The sequence below is a fragment of the Oncorhynchus keta genome, unplaced genomic scaffold, assembly GCF_023373465.1.
Source record: "Oncorhynchus keta strain PuntledgeMale-10-30-2019 unplaced genomic scaffold, Oket_V2 Un_contig_25742_pilon_pilon, whole genome shotgun sequence".
Lineage (NCBI taxonomy): Eukaryota > Metazoa > Chordata > Actinopteri > Salmoniformes > Salmonidae > Oncorhynchus > Oncorhynchus keta.
The window spans coordinates 42,124-57,486 of NW_026284602.1; the positions used below are offsets into that span (position 1 = coordinate 42,124).

At 47.8% G+C, this 15,363-nt stretch overlaps 1 protein-coding gene across 1 annotated transcript in view; it reads left to right on the forward strand.

Annotated features, from left to right (window-relative positions):
* The window catches only part of man2c1 (mannosidase, alpha, class 2C, member 1), a 50,781-nt gene that overhangs the window by 10,354 nt on the left and 25,064 nt on the right, over window positions 1-15,363 (forward strand). Inside the window, exons 7-10 of the mRNA XM_052506225.1 lie at window positions 1,218-1,324; window positions 9,143-9,253; window positions 13,497-13,589; window positions 13,702-13,818. Of these exons, the coding sequence (XP_052362185.1) occupies window positions 1,218-1,324; window positions 9,143-9,253; window positions 13,497-13,589; window positions 13,702-13,818 (428 nt within the window). The remainder of the gene's footprint in view (window positions 1-1,217; window positions 1,325-9,142; window positions 9,254-13,496; window positions 13,590-13,701; window positions 13,819-15,363) is intronic.

Sequence of the window (15,363 nt, forward strand, 5' to 3'; positions counted from 1 at the left end):
CTCCACTGTGTGTGGTGTTCCTGCTGCTCCACTGTGTGTGGTGTCCTGCTGCTCCACTGTGTGTGGTGTCCTGCTGCTCCACTGTGTGTGGTGTCCTGCTGCTCCACTGTGTGTGGTGTCCTGCTGCTCCACTGTGTGTGGTGTCCTGCTGCTCCACTGTCTATAGATGCTCCACTGTGTGTGGTGTCCTGCTGCTCCACTGTGTGTGGTGTCCTGCTGCTCCACTGTGTGTGGTGTCCTGCTGCTCCACTGTGTGTGGTGTCCTGCTGCTCCACTGTGTGTGGTGTCCTGCTGCTCCACTGTGTGTGGTGTCCTGCTGCTCCACTGTGTGTGGTGTTCTGCTGCTCCACTGTGTGTGGTGTCCTGCTGCTCCACTGTGTGTTGTGTTCTGCTGCTCCACTGTGTGTGGTGTCCTGCTGCTCCACTGTGTGTGGTGTCCTGCTGCTCCACTGTGTGTGGTGTCCCGCTGCTCCACTGTGTGTGGTGTTCTGCTGCTCCACTGTGTGTGGTGTACTGCTGCTCCACTGTGTGTGGTGTCCCGCTGCTCCACTGTGTGTGGTGTACTGCTGCTCCCACTGTCTATAGATGCTCCACTGTGTGTGGTGTACTGCTGCTCCCACTGTCTATAGATGCTCCACTGTGTGTGGTGTTCTGCTGCTCCACTGTGTGTGGTGTCCTGCTGCTCCTCTGTGTGTGGTGTCCTGCTGCTCCCACTGTCTATAGATGCTCCACTGTGTGTGGTGTACTGCTGCTCCCACTGTCTATAGATGCTCCACTGTGTGTGGTGTTCTGCTGCTCCACTGTGTGTGGTGTCCTGCTGCTCCTCTGTGTGTGGTGTCCTGCTGCTCCCACTGTCTATAGATGCTCCACTGTGTGTGGTGTACTGATGCTCCCACTGTCTATAGATGCTCCACTGTGTGTGGTGTTCTGCTGCTCCACTGTGTGTGGTGTTCTGCTGCTCCTCTGTGTGTGGTGTCCTGCTGCTCCTCTGTGTGTGGTGTCCTGCTGCTCCTCTGTGTGTGGTGTCCTGCTGCTCCACTGTGTGTGGTGTCCTGCTGCTCCACTGTGTGTGGTGTCCTGCTGCTCCTCTGTGTGTGGTGTCCTGCTGCTCCTCTGTGTGTGGTGTCCTGCTGCTCCATTGTGTGTGGTGTCCTGCTGCTCCACATCAGGAAGTGATTGCTTGATTAATATCCTGCTCTGTCCCTGTCTCTATCAAGCCTGGCTGTGGCCCTATGAGGAGACCATCAGGAAGTGTGCCAGGAGCTGGGTGACTGTGATCAGACTGATGGAGAAGAACCCTCACATGGTCTTCACCTGTTCACAAGTACGGTACCTTTAATACACACTCACCTGTTCACAGGTACTGTACCTTTAATACACACTCACCTGTTCACAGGTACTTTACCTTTAATACACACTCACCTGTTCACAGGTACTGTACCTTTAATACACACTCACCTGTTCACAGGTACTGTACCTTTAATACACACTCACCTGTTCACAGGTACTGTACCTTTAATACACACTCACCTGTTCACAGGTACTGTACCTTTAATACACACTCACCTGTTCACAGGTACTGTACCTTTAATACACACTCACCTGTTCACAGGTACTGTACCTTTTACACAACCTGTTCACAGGTACACTCACCTGTTCACAGGTACTGTACCTTTAATACACACTCACCTGTTCACAGGTACTTTACCTTTAATACACACTCACCTGTTCACAGGTACTTTACCTTTAATACACACTCACCTGTTCACAGGTACTTTACCTTTAATACACACTCACCTGTTCACAGGTACTTTACCTTTAATACACACTCACCTGTTCACAGGTACTTTACCTTTAATACACACTCACCTGTTCACAGGTACTGTACCTTTAATACACACTCACCTGTTCACAGGTACTGTACCTTTAATCACCTGTTCACAGGTACACTCACCTGTTCACAGGTACTGTACCTTTAATACACACTCACCTGTTCACAGGTACTGTACCTTTAATACACACTCACCTGTTCACAGGTACTGTACCTTTAATACACACTCACCTGTTCACAGGTACTGTACCTTTAATACACACTCACCTGTTCACAGGTACTGTACCTTTAATACACACTCACCTGTTCACAGGTACTGTACCTTTAATACACACTCACCTGTTCACAGGTACTGTACCTTTAATACACACTCACCTGTTCACAGGTACTGTACCTTTAATACACACTCACCTGTTCACAGGTACTGTACCTTTAATACACACTCACCTGTTCACAGGTACTGTACCTTTAATACACACTCACCTGTTCACAGGTACTGTACCTTTAATACACACTCACCTGTTCACAGGTACTGTACCTTTAATACACACTCATAGGTACACCTTTAATACACACTCACCTGTTCACAGGTACTGTACCTTTAATACACACTCACCTGTTCACAGGTACTTACCTTTAATACACACTCACCTGTTCACAGGTACTGTACCTTTAATACACACTCACCTGTTCACAGGTACTGTACCTTTAATACACACTCACCTGTTCACAGGTACTGTACCTTTAATACACACTCACCTGTTCACAGGTACTGTACCTTTAATACACACTCACCTGTTCACAGGTACTGCACCTTTAATACACACTCACCTGTTCACAGGTACTGTACCTTTAATACACACTCACCTGTTCACAGGTACTGTACCTTTAATACACACTCACCTGTTCACAGGTACTGTACCTTTAATACACACTCACCTGTTCACAGGTACTGTACCTTTAATACACACTACCTGTTCACAGGTACTGCACTCACCTGTTCACAGGTACTGCACCTTTAATACACACTCACCTGTTCACAGGTACTGTACCTTTAATACACACTCACCTGTTCACAGGTACTGCACCTTTAATACACACTCACCTGTTCACAGGTACTGCACCTGTTTAATACACACTCACCTGTTCACAGGTACTGTACCTTTAATACACACTCACCTGTTCACAGGTACTGTACCTTTAATACACACTCACCTGTTCACAGGTACTGTACCTGTTAATACACACACACCTGTTCACAGGTACTGTACCTTTAATACACACTCACCTGTTCACAGGTACTGCACCTTTAATACACACTCACCTGTTCACAGGTACTGTACCTTTAATACACACTCACCTGTTCACAGGTACTGTACCTTTAATACACACTCACCTGTTCACAGGTACTGCACCTTTAATACACACTCACCTGTTCACAGGTACTGTACCTTTAATACACACTCACCTGTTCACAGGTACTGTACCTTTAATACACACTCACCTGTTCACAGGTACTGTACCTTTAATACACACTCACCTGTTCACAGGTACTGCACCTTTAATACACACTCACCTGTTCACAGGTACTGCACCTTTAATACACACTCACCTGTTCACAGGTACTGTACCTTTAATACACACTCACCTGTTCACAGGTACTGCACCTTTAATACACACTCACCTGTTCACAGGTACTGTACCTTTAATACACACTCACCTGTTCACAGGTACTGCACCTTTAATACACACTCACCTGTTCACAGGTACTGCACCTTTAATACACACTCACCTGTTCACAGGTACTGCACCTTTAATACACACTCACCTGTTCACAGGTACTGCACCTTTAATACACACTCACCTGTTCACAGGTACTGCACCTTTAATACACACTCACCTGTTCACAGGTACTGCACCTTTAATACACACTCACCTGTTCACAGGTACTGTACCTTTAATACACACTCACCTGTTCACAGGTACTGCACCTTTAATACACACTCACCTGTTCACAGGTACTGCACCTTTAATACACACTCACCTGTTCACAGGTACTGTACCTTTAATACACACTCACCTGTTCACAGGTACTGTACCTTTAATACACACTCACCTGTTCACAGGTACTGCACCTTTAATACACACTCACCTGTTCACAGGTACTGTACCTTTAATACACACTCACCTGTTCACAGGTACTGTACCTTTAATACACACTCACCTGTTCACAGGTACTGTACCTTTAATACACACTCACCTGTTCACAGGTACTGTACCTTTAATACACACTCACCTGTTCACAGGTACTGTACCTGTTTAGGTACTACACACTCACCTGTTCACAGGTACTGTACCTTTAATACACACTCACCTGTTCACAGGTACTGTACCTTTTAATACACACTCACCTGTTCACAGGTACTGTACCTTTAATACACACTCACCTGTTCACAGGTACTGTACCTTTAATACACACTCACCTGTTCACAGGTACTGTACCTTTAATACACACTCACCTGTTCACAGGTACTGCACCTTTAATACACACTCACCTGTTCACAGGTACTGTACCTTTAATACACACTCACCTGTTCACAGGTACTGTACCTTTAATACACACTCACCTGTTCACAGGTACTGCACCTTTAATACACACTCACCTGTTCACAGGTACTGTACCTTTAATACACACTCACCTGTTCACAGGTACTGCACCTTTAATACACACTCACCTGTTCACAGGTACTGTACCTTTAATACACACTCACCTGTTCACAGGTACTGCACCTTTAATACACACTCACCTGTTCACAGGTACTGTACCTTTAATACACACTCACCTGTTCACAGGTACTGTACCTTTAATACACACTCACCTGTTCACAGGTACTGTACCTTTAATACACACTCACCTGTTCACAGGTACTGTACCTTTAATACACACTCACCTGTTCACAGGTACTGTACCTTTAATACACACTCACCTGTTCACAGGTACTGCACCTTTAATACACACTCACCTGTTCACAGGTACTGTACCTTTAATACACACTCACCTGTTCACAGGTACTGCACCTGTTTAATACACACTCACCTGTTCACAGGTACTGTACCTTTAATACACACTCACCTGTTCACAGGTACTGTACCTTTAATACACACTCACCTGTTCACAGGTACTGCACCTTTAATGTTACACACTCACCTGTTCACAGGTACTGCACCTTTAATACACACTCACCTGTTCACAGGTACTGCACCTTTAATACACACTCACCTGTTCACAGGTACTGTCACCTGTTAATACACACTCACCTGTTCACAGGTACTGTTGTACCTTTAATACACACTCACCTGTTCACAGGTACTGCACCTTTAATACACACTCACCTGTTCACAGGTACTGTACCTTTAATACACACTCACCTGTTCACAGGTACTGTACCTTTAATACACACTCACCTGTTCACAGGTACTGTACCTTTAATACACACTCACCTGTTCACAGGTACTGTACCTTTACACAACCTGTTCACAGGTACACTCACCTGTTCACAGGTACTGTACCTTTAATACACACTCACCTGTTCACAGGTACTGTACCTTTAATACACACTCACCTGTTCACAGGTACTGTACCTTTAATACACACTCACCTGTTCACAGGTACTGTACCTTTAATACACACTCACCTGTTCACAGGTACTGTACCTTTAATACACTCACCTGTTCACAGGTACACACTCACCTGTTCACGGGTACTGTACCTTTAATACACACTCATCTGTTCACAGGTACTGTACCTTTAATACACACTCACCTGTTCACAGGTACTGTACCTTTAATACACACTCACCTGTTCACAGGTACTGTACCTTTAATACACACTCACCTGTTCACAGGTACTGTACCTTTAATACACACTCACCTGTTCACAGGTACTGCACCTTTGTCTCTCCTCTCCTCTCTCCAGGCCCAGCAGTTTGACTGTGTTAATAGTGGTCTCTCCTCTCCTCTCTCCAGGCCCAGCAATTTGACTGTGTTAATAGTGGTCTCTCCTCTCCTCTCTCCAGGCCCAGCAGTTTGACTGTGTTAATAGTGGTCTCTCCTCTCCTCTCTCCAGGCTCAGCAATTTGACTGGGTTAATAGTGTTCTCTCCTCTCCTCTCTCCAGGCTCAGCAGTTTGACTGGGTTAATAGTGGTCTCTCTTCTCTCCAGGCCCAGCAGCTTGACTGGGTTAATAGTGGTCTCTCCTCTCCTCTCTCCAGGCCCAGCAGTTTGACTGGGTTAATAGTGGTCTCTCTTCTCTCCAGGCCCAGCAGTTTGACTGGGTTAATAGTGGTCTCTCCTCTCCTCTCTCCAGGCCCAGCAGTTTGACTGGGTTAATAGTGGTCTCTCTTCTCTCCAGGCTCAGCAGTTTGACTGGGTTAATAGTGGTCTCTCCTCTCCTCTCTCCAGGCTCAGCAGTTTGACTGGGTTAATAGTGGTCTCTCCTCTCCTCTCTCCAGGCCCAGCAGTTTGACTGGGTTAATAGTGGTCTCTCCTCTCCTCTCTCCAGGCTCAGAAATTTGACTGGGTTAATAGTGGTCTCTCCTCTCCTCTCTCCAGGCCCAGCAGTTTGACTGGGTTAATAGTGGTCTCTCCTCTCCTCTCTCCAGGCCCAGCAGTTTGACTGGGTTAATAGTGGTCTCTCCTCTCCTCTCTCCAGGCTCAGCAGTTTGACTGGGTTAATAGTGGTCTCTCCTCTCCTCTCTCCAGGCCCAGCAGTTTGACTGGGTTAATAGTGGTCTCTCCTCTCTCCAGGCCCAGCAGTTTGACTGGGTTAATAGTGGTCTCTCCTCTCTCCAGGCCCAGCAGTTTGACTGGGTTAATAGTGGTCTCTCCTCTCCTCTCCAGGCCCAGCAGTTTGACTGGGTTAATAGTGGTCTCTCCTCTCTCCAGGCCCAGCAGTTTGACTGGGTTAATAGTGGTCTCTCTCTCCTCTCTCCAGGCCCAGCAGTTTGACTGGGTTAATAGTGGTCTCTCCTCTCTCCAGGCCCAGCAGTTTGACTGGGTTAATAGTGGTCTCTCCTCTCTCCAGGCCCAGCAGTTTGACTGGGTTAATAGTGGTCTCTCCTCTCCTCTCTCCAGGCCCAGCAGTTTGACTGGGTTAATAGTAGTCTCTCCTCTCTCCAGGCCCAGAAGTTTGACTGGGTTAATAGTAGTCTCTCCTCTCTCCAGGCCCAGCAGTTTGACTGGGTTAATAGTGGTCTCTCCTCTCTCCAGGCTCAGCAGTTTGACTGGGTTAATAGTGGTCTCTCCTCTCCTCTCTCCAGGCCCAGCAGTTTGACTGGGTTAATAGTGGTCTATCCTCTCCTCTCTCCAGGCCCAGCAGTTTGACTGGGTTAATAGTGGTCTCTCCTCTCCTCTCTCCAGGCCAAGCAGTTTGACTGGGTTAATGGTGGTCTCTCCGCTCCTCTTTCCAGGCCCAGCAGTTTGACTGGGTTAATAGTGGTCTCTCCTCTCCTCTCTCCAGGCCCAGCAGTTTGACTGGGTTAATAGTGGTCTCTCCTCTCCTCTCTCCAGGCCCAGCAGTTTGACTGGGTTAATAGTGGTCTATCCTCTCCTCTCTCCAGGCCCAGCAGTTTGACTGGGTTAATAGTGGTCTCTCCTCTCCTCTCTCCAGGCCCAGCAGTTTGACTGGGTTAATAGTGGTCTCTCCTCTCCTCTCTCCAGGCCCAGCAGTTTGACTGGGTTAATAGTGGTCTCTCCTCTCCTCTCTCCAGGCCCAGCAGTTTGACTGGGTTAATAGTAGTCTCTCCTCTCTCCAGGCCCAGAAGTTTTATTGGGTTAATAGTAGTCTCTTCTCTCTCCAGGCCCAGCAGTTTGACTGGGTTAATAGTGGTCTCTGCTCTCTCCAGGCCCAGCAGTTTGACTGGGTTAATAGTGGTCTCTCCTCTCCTCTCTCCAGGCTCAGCAGTTTGACTGGGTTAATAGTGGTCTCTCCTCTCTCCAGGCTCAGCAGTTTGACTGGGTTAATAGTGGTCTCTCCTCTCCTCTCTCCAGGCCCAGCAGTTTGACTGGGTTAATAGTGGTCTCTCCTCTCCTCTCTCCAGGCCCAGCAGTTTGACTGGGTTAATAGTGGTCTCTCCTCTCCTCTCTCCAGGCCCAGTAGTTTGACTGGGTTAATAGTGGTCTATCCTCTCCTCTCTCCAGGCCCAGCAGTTTGACTGGGTTAATAGTGGTCTCTCCTCTCCTCTCTCCAGGCTCAGCAGTTTGACTGGGTTAATAGTGTTCTCTCCTCTCCTCTCTCCAGGCTCAGCAGTTTGACTGGGTTAATAGTGGTCTCTCCTCTCTCCAGGCCCAGCAGTTTGACTGGGTTAATAGTGTTCTCTCCTCTCTCCAGGCTCAGCAGTTTGACTGGGTTAATAGTGGTCTCTCCTCTCTCCAGGCTCAGCAGTTTGACTGTGTTAATAGTGGTCTCTCCTCTCCTCTCTCCAGGCCCAGCAGTTTGACTGGGTTAATAGTGGTCTCCTCTCTCCAGGCCCAGCAGTTTGACTGGGTAAATAGTGGTCTCTCCTCTCTCCAGGCTCAGCAGTTTGACTGGGTTAATAGTGGTCTCTCCTCTCTCCAGGCCCAGCAGTTTTACTGGGTTAATAGTGGTCTCTCCTCTCTCCAGGCTCAGCAGTTTGACTGGGTTAATAGTGGTCTCTCCTCTCTCCAGGCCCAGCAGTTTGACTGGGTTAATAGTGGTCTCTCCTCTCCTCTCTCCAGGCTCAGCAGTTTGACTGGGTTAATAGTGGTCTCTCCTCTCTCCAGGCCCAGCAGTTTGACTGGGTTAATAGTGGTCTCTCCTCTCCTCTCTCCAGGCTCAGCAGTTTGACTGGGTTAATAGTGGTCTCTCTTCTCTCCAGGCCCAGCAGTTTGACTGGGTTAATAGTGGTCTCTCCTCTCCTCTCTCCAGGCTCAGCAGTTTGACTGGGTTAATAGTGGTCTCTCCTCTCTCCAGGCCCAGCAGTTTGACTGGGTTAATAGTGGTCTCTCCTCTCCTCTCTCCAGGCCCAGCAGTTTGACTGGGTTAATAGTGGTCTCTCCTCTCTCCAGGCCCAGCAGTTTGACTGGGTTAATAGTGGTCTCTCCTCTCTCCAGGCCCAGCAGTTTGACTGGGTTAATAGTGGTCTCTCCTCTCTCCAGGCTCAGCAGTTTGACTGGGTTAATAGTGGTCTCTCCTCTCTCCAGGCCCAGCAGTTTGACTGGGTTAATAGTGGTCTCTCCTCTCTCCAGGCCCAGCAGTTTGACTGGGTTAATAGTGGTCTCTCCTCTCTCCAGGCTCAGCAGTTTGACTGGGTGAAGAGCTGGTATCCAGGCCTGTTCTCTCAGATCCAACACTGCGTTAAGAAGGGACAGTTCATCCCGGTAGGAGGCACCTGGGTAGAGATGGTAAGACCTGCACCCATACATAGGTTTTCTATCTGAGATATAGTCCTTATTAAAGTCTAGGCCTGTCAAACCATTCAAATAATTCATTATGATTAATTACATTAGATTCTGTAGTTATTCGCAATTTAAAAAAAAAAAGCAATGTTGATGTAATAGGCATGAATGGACTGAAACACCAAAAATATTATTTATCAGAATGTTTTTAATGTCATATTCACCATAAACAAGTTAATAAATACAAAAGTTCTGTAACTTATTAATGCTCCAAGTTGTAACGATCTTCTTCATCTGAGGAACAGGAAAGATCGGACCAAAACGCAGCGTGGTAATTTAATATAACTGGTAACAACTACCCACAAACACCAGGTGGGAAAAGGCTACCTAAGTATGGTTCTCAACGATAGACAGCTGCCTCTGATTGGGAACCATACCAGGCAAACCACATAGAAAACAACATAGAATGCCCCCCCCCAGCTCACGCCCTGACCAAACTAAAACAGAGACATAAATAAGGAACTAAGGTCAGGGCGTGACACAAGTAGGCCAACTAATTCTGCCTCATAAATTCTCTCTCGCACACACTATAAGAAAAACAAAGAACCAGCTCTATGGATACAAACAACACAGAGTATAAACCTGTCCAACAGTGTCATGAATTCCACAGAGTATAAACCTGTCTCTCACTTCAATCAATTGTGAGACTCTCACTCTTTCTCTCTCTCTCTTTCTCTTTCTCTCTCTCTCCCTCTTTCTCTCTCCCTCTTTCTCTCTCTTTCTCTCTCTCTCTTTCTCTCTCTTTCTCTTTCTCTTTCTCTCTCTCTCTCTCTCTCTCTCTCTCTCTCTCTCTCTCTCTCTCTCTCTCTCTCTCTCTCTCTCTCTCTCTCTCTCTCTCTCTCATTTTCTCTTTCTCTTTCTCTTTCTCTTTCTCTCTCTCTCTCATTTGTCTCCCCCCTCTCTCTCCCCTCTCTCTCTCATTTGTCTCCCCTCTCTCTCTCATTTGTCTCCCCCCTCTCTCTCCCCTCTCTCTCTCTCTCACAGAGTGGAATTCCATCTTGTGCGAGTGACTCCTTCTTTAGCTCATTTGCAACTTCCTGTTGTTCAGCCTTGCTGTAGATCCAAATAACTTTGGTTTTATCCAGAGAGACATCTGGGAGTGATTTTAAAATAGAATTTGCCGTTTAAAAGCCCTTACTAGCGTACATCATTCAGTCATACAAGTAGCAAGCTAGTAAAATGGTTTCATCACTCAGCTATACAAGTACAGTAGCTTGCAGATGTATTCATCTTCCTTGGCACGTTTCCTATTTTGTTGCATTGCAAACTGTAATTTAAAACAAAAGAAATCAGCCAAGACCTCAGAAAAAGATTGTAGACCTCCACAAGTCTGCTTCATCCTTGGGCGCAATTTCCAAATGCCTGAAGGTACCACTTTCATCAATAGTACGCAAGTATAAACACCATGGGACCACGCAGCCGTCATACCGCTCAGGAATCAAATCAAATCAAATTTATTTATATAGCCCTTCGTACATCAGCTGATATCTCAAAGTGCTGTACAGAAACCCAGCCTAAAACCCCAAACAGCAAACAATGCAGGTGTAAAAGCACGGTGGCTAGGAAAAACTCCCTAGAAAGGCCAAAACCTAGGAAGAAACCTAGAGAGGAACCGGGCTATGTGGGGTGGCCAGTCCTCTTCTGGCTGTGCCGGGTAGAGATTATAACAGAACATGACCAAGATGTTAAAATGTTCATAAATGACCAGCATGGTCGAATAATAATAAGGCAGAACAGTTGAAACTGGAGCAGCAGCACAGTCAGGTGGACTGGGGACAGCAAGGAGTCATCATGTCAGGTAGTCCTGGGGCATGGTCCTAGGGCTCAGGTCCTCCGAGAGAGAGAAAGAAAGAGAGAAGGAGAGAATTAGAGAACGCACACTTAGATTCACACAGGACATCGAATAGGACAGGAGAAGTACTACAGATATAACAAACTGACCCTAGCCCCCGACACAAACTGAGACTCGGACAGGGCCAAACAGGAAGGATATAACCCCACCCACTTTGCCAAAGCACAGCCCCCACACCACTAGGAAGGAGACGCGTTCTGCCTCCTAGAGATGAACGTACTTTGATGTGAAAAGTGCAAATCAATCCCAGAACAACAGAAAAGGACCTTGTGAAGATGCTGGAGGAAACAGGTACAAAAGTATCTATATCCACAGTAAAACGAGTCCGACATCGACATAACCTAAAAGGCCACTCAGCATGGTGGAAGCCACTGCTCCAAAACCGCCATAAAAAAATCCAGACTACGGTTTTCAACTGCACATGGGGACAAAGATCGTACTTTTTGGAGAAATGTCCTCTGGTCTGATGAAACAAAAATAGAACTGTTTGGCCATAATGACCATTCAGATTTTAGAGGAAAAAGGGGAGGCTTGCAAGCCGAAGAACACCATCCCAACCGTGAAGCACGGGGGTGGCAGCATCATGTTGTGGGGGTGCTTTGCTGCAGGAGGGTCTGGTGCACTTCACAAAATAGATGGCATCATGAGGGCGGAAAATGTTGTGGATATATTGAAGCAACATCTCAAGACATCAGTCAGGAAGTTAAAGCTTGGTCGCAAATGGGTCTTCCAAATGGACAATGACCCCAAGCATACTTTCAAAGTTGTGGCGAAATGGCTTAAGGACAACAAAGTCAAGGTATCGGAGTGGCCATCACAAAGCCCTGACCTCAATCCTACACAAAATGTATGGGCAGAACTGAAAAAGCGTGTGCGAGCAAGGAGGCCTACAAACCTGACTCAGTTACACAGCTCTGTCAGGAGGAAGGGGCCAAAATGCATGCAACTTATTGTGGGAAGCTTGTGGAAGGCTACCTGAAACGTTTGACCCAAGTTAAACAATTTAAAGGCAATTCTACCAAATACTAATTGAGTATATGTAAACTTCTGAGCCACTGGGAATGTGATCAAAGAAATACAATCTGAAATAAATCATTCTCTCTAATATTACTCTGACATTTCACATTCCATAAAAAAGTGTTGATCCTAACTGACCTAAAACAGGGAATTTTTTACTATGATTAAATGTCAGGAAAAGTGTATGTAAACTGAGTTTAAATGTATTTGGCTAAAGTGTATGTAAACTTCCGACTTCAACTGTACCCCCTTTGCTATGAAGCCCCTAAATAAGATCTGGTGCAACCAACTACCTTCAGAAGTCACATAATTAGTTAAATAAAGTCACATAACTAGTTAGATTGAACACACGTGGACTTTATTTAAGTGTCACATGATCTGTCATATATATTTCCACTGCTCACAAAAAATAATATAATAATAATAATATATGCCATTTAGCAGACGCTTTTATCCAAAGCGACTTACAGTCATGGTGCATACATTCCCATGGGTGGTCCTAGAATTGAACCCACTAGCTTACAAGCGCCATGCTCTACCAACTGAGCTACAGAAGGACCACAAGAGACAGTTTTTTTGCCTTGAAGAATGGGGGCAACAATCCCAGTGGCTAGATGTGCCAAGCTTATAGAGACATACCCCAAGAGACTTGCAGCTGTAATTGCTGCAGAAGGGTGACTCTACAAAGTATTGACTTTGGAGGGTGAATAGCTGAAGCTTTCAGTTTTTTGGGGGTCTTATTTCTTGTTTGTTTCCAATTCAAAATATTTAGCCACTTCAAAGTGGTAGGCATGTTGTGTAAATCAAATGATACAACCCCCCCCCAGAAATCTATTTTAATTCCAGGAAAAATACCAAGTGGTTGTCAAAATAGCGCATTGGCTGCCGGGGCTTGAATTTGAACTATGGGGGTCAGGGGGTCATTGGCTGCCGGGGCTTGAATTTGAACTATGGGGGTCAGGGGGTCATTGGCTGCCGGGGGTCATGGGGGTCAGGGGGCTGCCGGGGCTTGAATTTGAACTATGGGGGTCAGGGGGTCATTGGCTGCGGGGCTTGAATTTGAAACAGGGGGTCATTGGCTGCCGGGGCTTGAATTTGAACATGGGGGTCAGGGGTCATTGGCTGCCGGGGCTTGGCTGCAGGGGGTCGGGGCTTGAATTTGAAACTATGGGGGAATTTGAACATGGGGGGGGTCAAACTAAGAAAATGCGTTAATGGCGTAGAATAAATTAAAACCATTAAAATAGTTATTAACTCGTTAACCTTGACAGACCCATTAAAATCATATTAAGATTTTAAGTCATTATCTCTATGTATCAGGATGGAAACCTGCCGTCTGGTGAGTCCATGGTCAGACAGTTCCTGGAGGGACAGCGATTCTTCAAGAAGGAGTTTGGAAGCTACTGCAAAGAGGTAGAACATTACACCAGACATGTGTACCTCCCCATCCATACATCACATTCCTATCAGGTGGCTTGAGTATGTATGATAAAGTGTCTCTAAGGTGGTCTGTTTTACTGTCTAGTTCTGGTTGCCTGATACGTTTGGCTACTCAGCCCAGCTCCCCCAGTTGATGCGGGGTTCAGGCATCACACGATTCCTGACGCAGAAACTCAGCTGGAACCTCGTTAACACCTTCCCTGTGAGTTCTCTGTCTCTCTCTCTCCTCTCTCTCTCTCTCTCTCTCTCCTCTCTCTCTCTCCTCTCTCTCTCTCTCTCTCTCTCCTCTCTCTCTCTCCCTCTCTCCCCCTTTCTCTCTCCTCTCTCTCTCTCTCTCTCTTGCTCTCCCTCTCTCCCCCTTTCTCTCTCTCGCTCTCTTGCTCTCTCTCTCTCTCTGTCCTCCTCTCTCTCTCTCTTGCTCTCCCTCTCTCCCCCCTTCCCCCCTCTCTCTCTGTCTTCCTCTCTCTCTCTCTCTCTCTCTGTCTTCCCCTCTCTCTCTCTGTCTTCCCCTCTCTCTCTCTGTCTTCCCCTCTCTCTCTCTCTCTCTCTGTCCTCCCCTCTCTCTCTCCCTGTGAGTGTTACCTTGTAACCATTAGGTAACATTGCTTTAAATGAACTCTTCTCTCTCTCTGTCCCCCTCTCTCCCCCCCTCTCTCTCTCTCTCTCTGTCCCCCTCTCTCTCTCTCTGTCCCCCTCTCTCTCTCTCTCTGTCCCCCTCTCTCTCTCTCTGTCCCCCCCTCTCTCTCTCTGTCCCCCTCTCTCCCCCCTCTCCCCCTCTCTCTCTCTCTGTCCCCTCTCTCTCTCTCTCTCTGTCCCCCCCCTCTCTCTCTGTCCCCCCTCCCCCTCTCTCTCTCTGTCCTCCCCCTCTCTCTCTGTCCCCCCCCTCTCTCTCTCTCTGTCTTCCCCTCTCTCTCTGTCCCCCTCTCTCTCTGTCCCCCCTCTCTCTCTGTCCCCCCTCTCTCTCTTTCCCCCCCTTTCCCCCTCTGTCTCTCTCTGTCCCCCTCTCTCTCCCTCTTCCCCCTCTCTCTCTCTGTCCCCCCTCTCTCTCTCTCTCTGTCCCCCCTCTCTCTCTGTCCCCCTCTCTCCTCTGTCCCCCCTCTCTCTCTGTCCCCCTCTCTCTGTCCCCCTCTCTCTCTCTGTCCCCCCCCTCTCTCTGTCCCCCTCTCTCTGTCCTCTCTGTCCCCCCTCTCTCTCTCTGTCCCCTCTCTCTGTCCCTCTCTCTCTCTGTCCCCCTCTCTCTCTCTCTCTGTCCCCTCTCTCTCTCTCTCTGTCTGTCCCCCTCTCTCTCTGTCCCCCTCTCTCTCTCTGTCCCCCCCTCTCTCTCTGTCCCCTCTCTCTCTCTCTGTCCTCTCTCCCCCCTCTCTCTCTGTCTCCCCTGTCTCTCTCTCTCTGTCCCCCTCTCCCTCTGTCCCTCTCTCTCTCTGTCCCCCTCTCTCTCTGTCCCCCCTCTCTCTCTCTCTGTCCCCCTCTCTCTCTGTCCCCCTGTCCCCTCTCTCTGTCCCCCTCTCTGTCCCCTCTTCTGTCCCCTCTCTCTCTCTGTCCCCCCTCTCTCTCTCTGTCCCCTCTCTCTCTCTGTCCCCCCCCTCTCTCTCTGTCCCCCCTCTCTCTCTCTGTCTTCCCTCTCTCTCTCTCTCTGTCCCCCTTTCTCTCTCTGTCCCCCTCTCTCTCTGTCCCCCTCTCTCCTCTTTCCCCTCCCCTCTCTCTCTGTCCCCCTCTCTCCCCTTTCCCCCTCTCTCTCTCTGTCCCC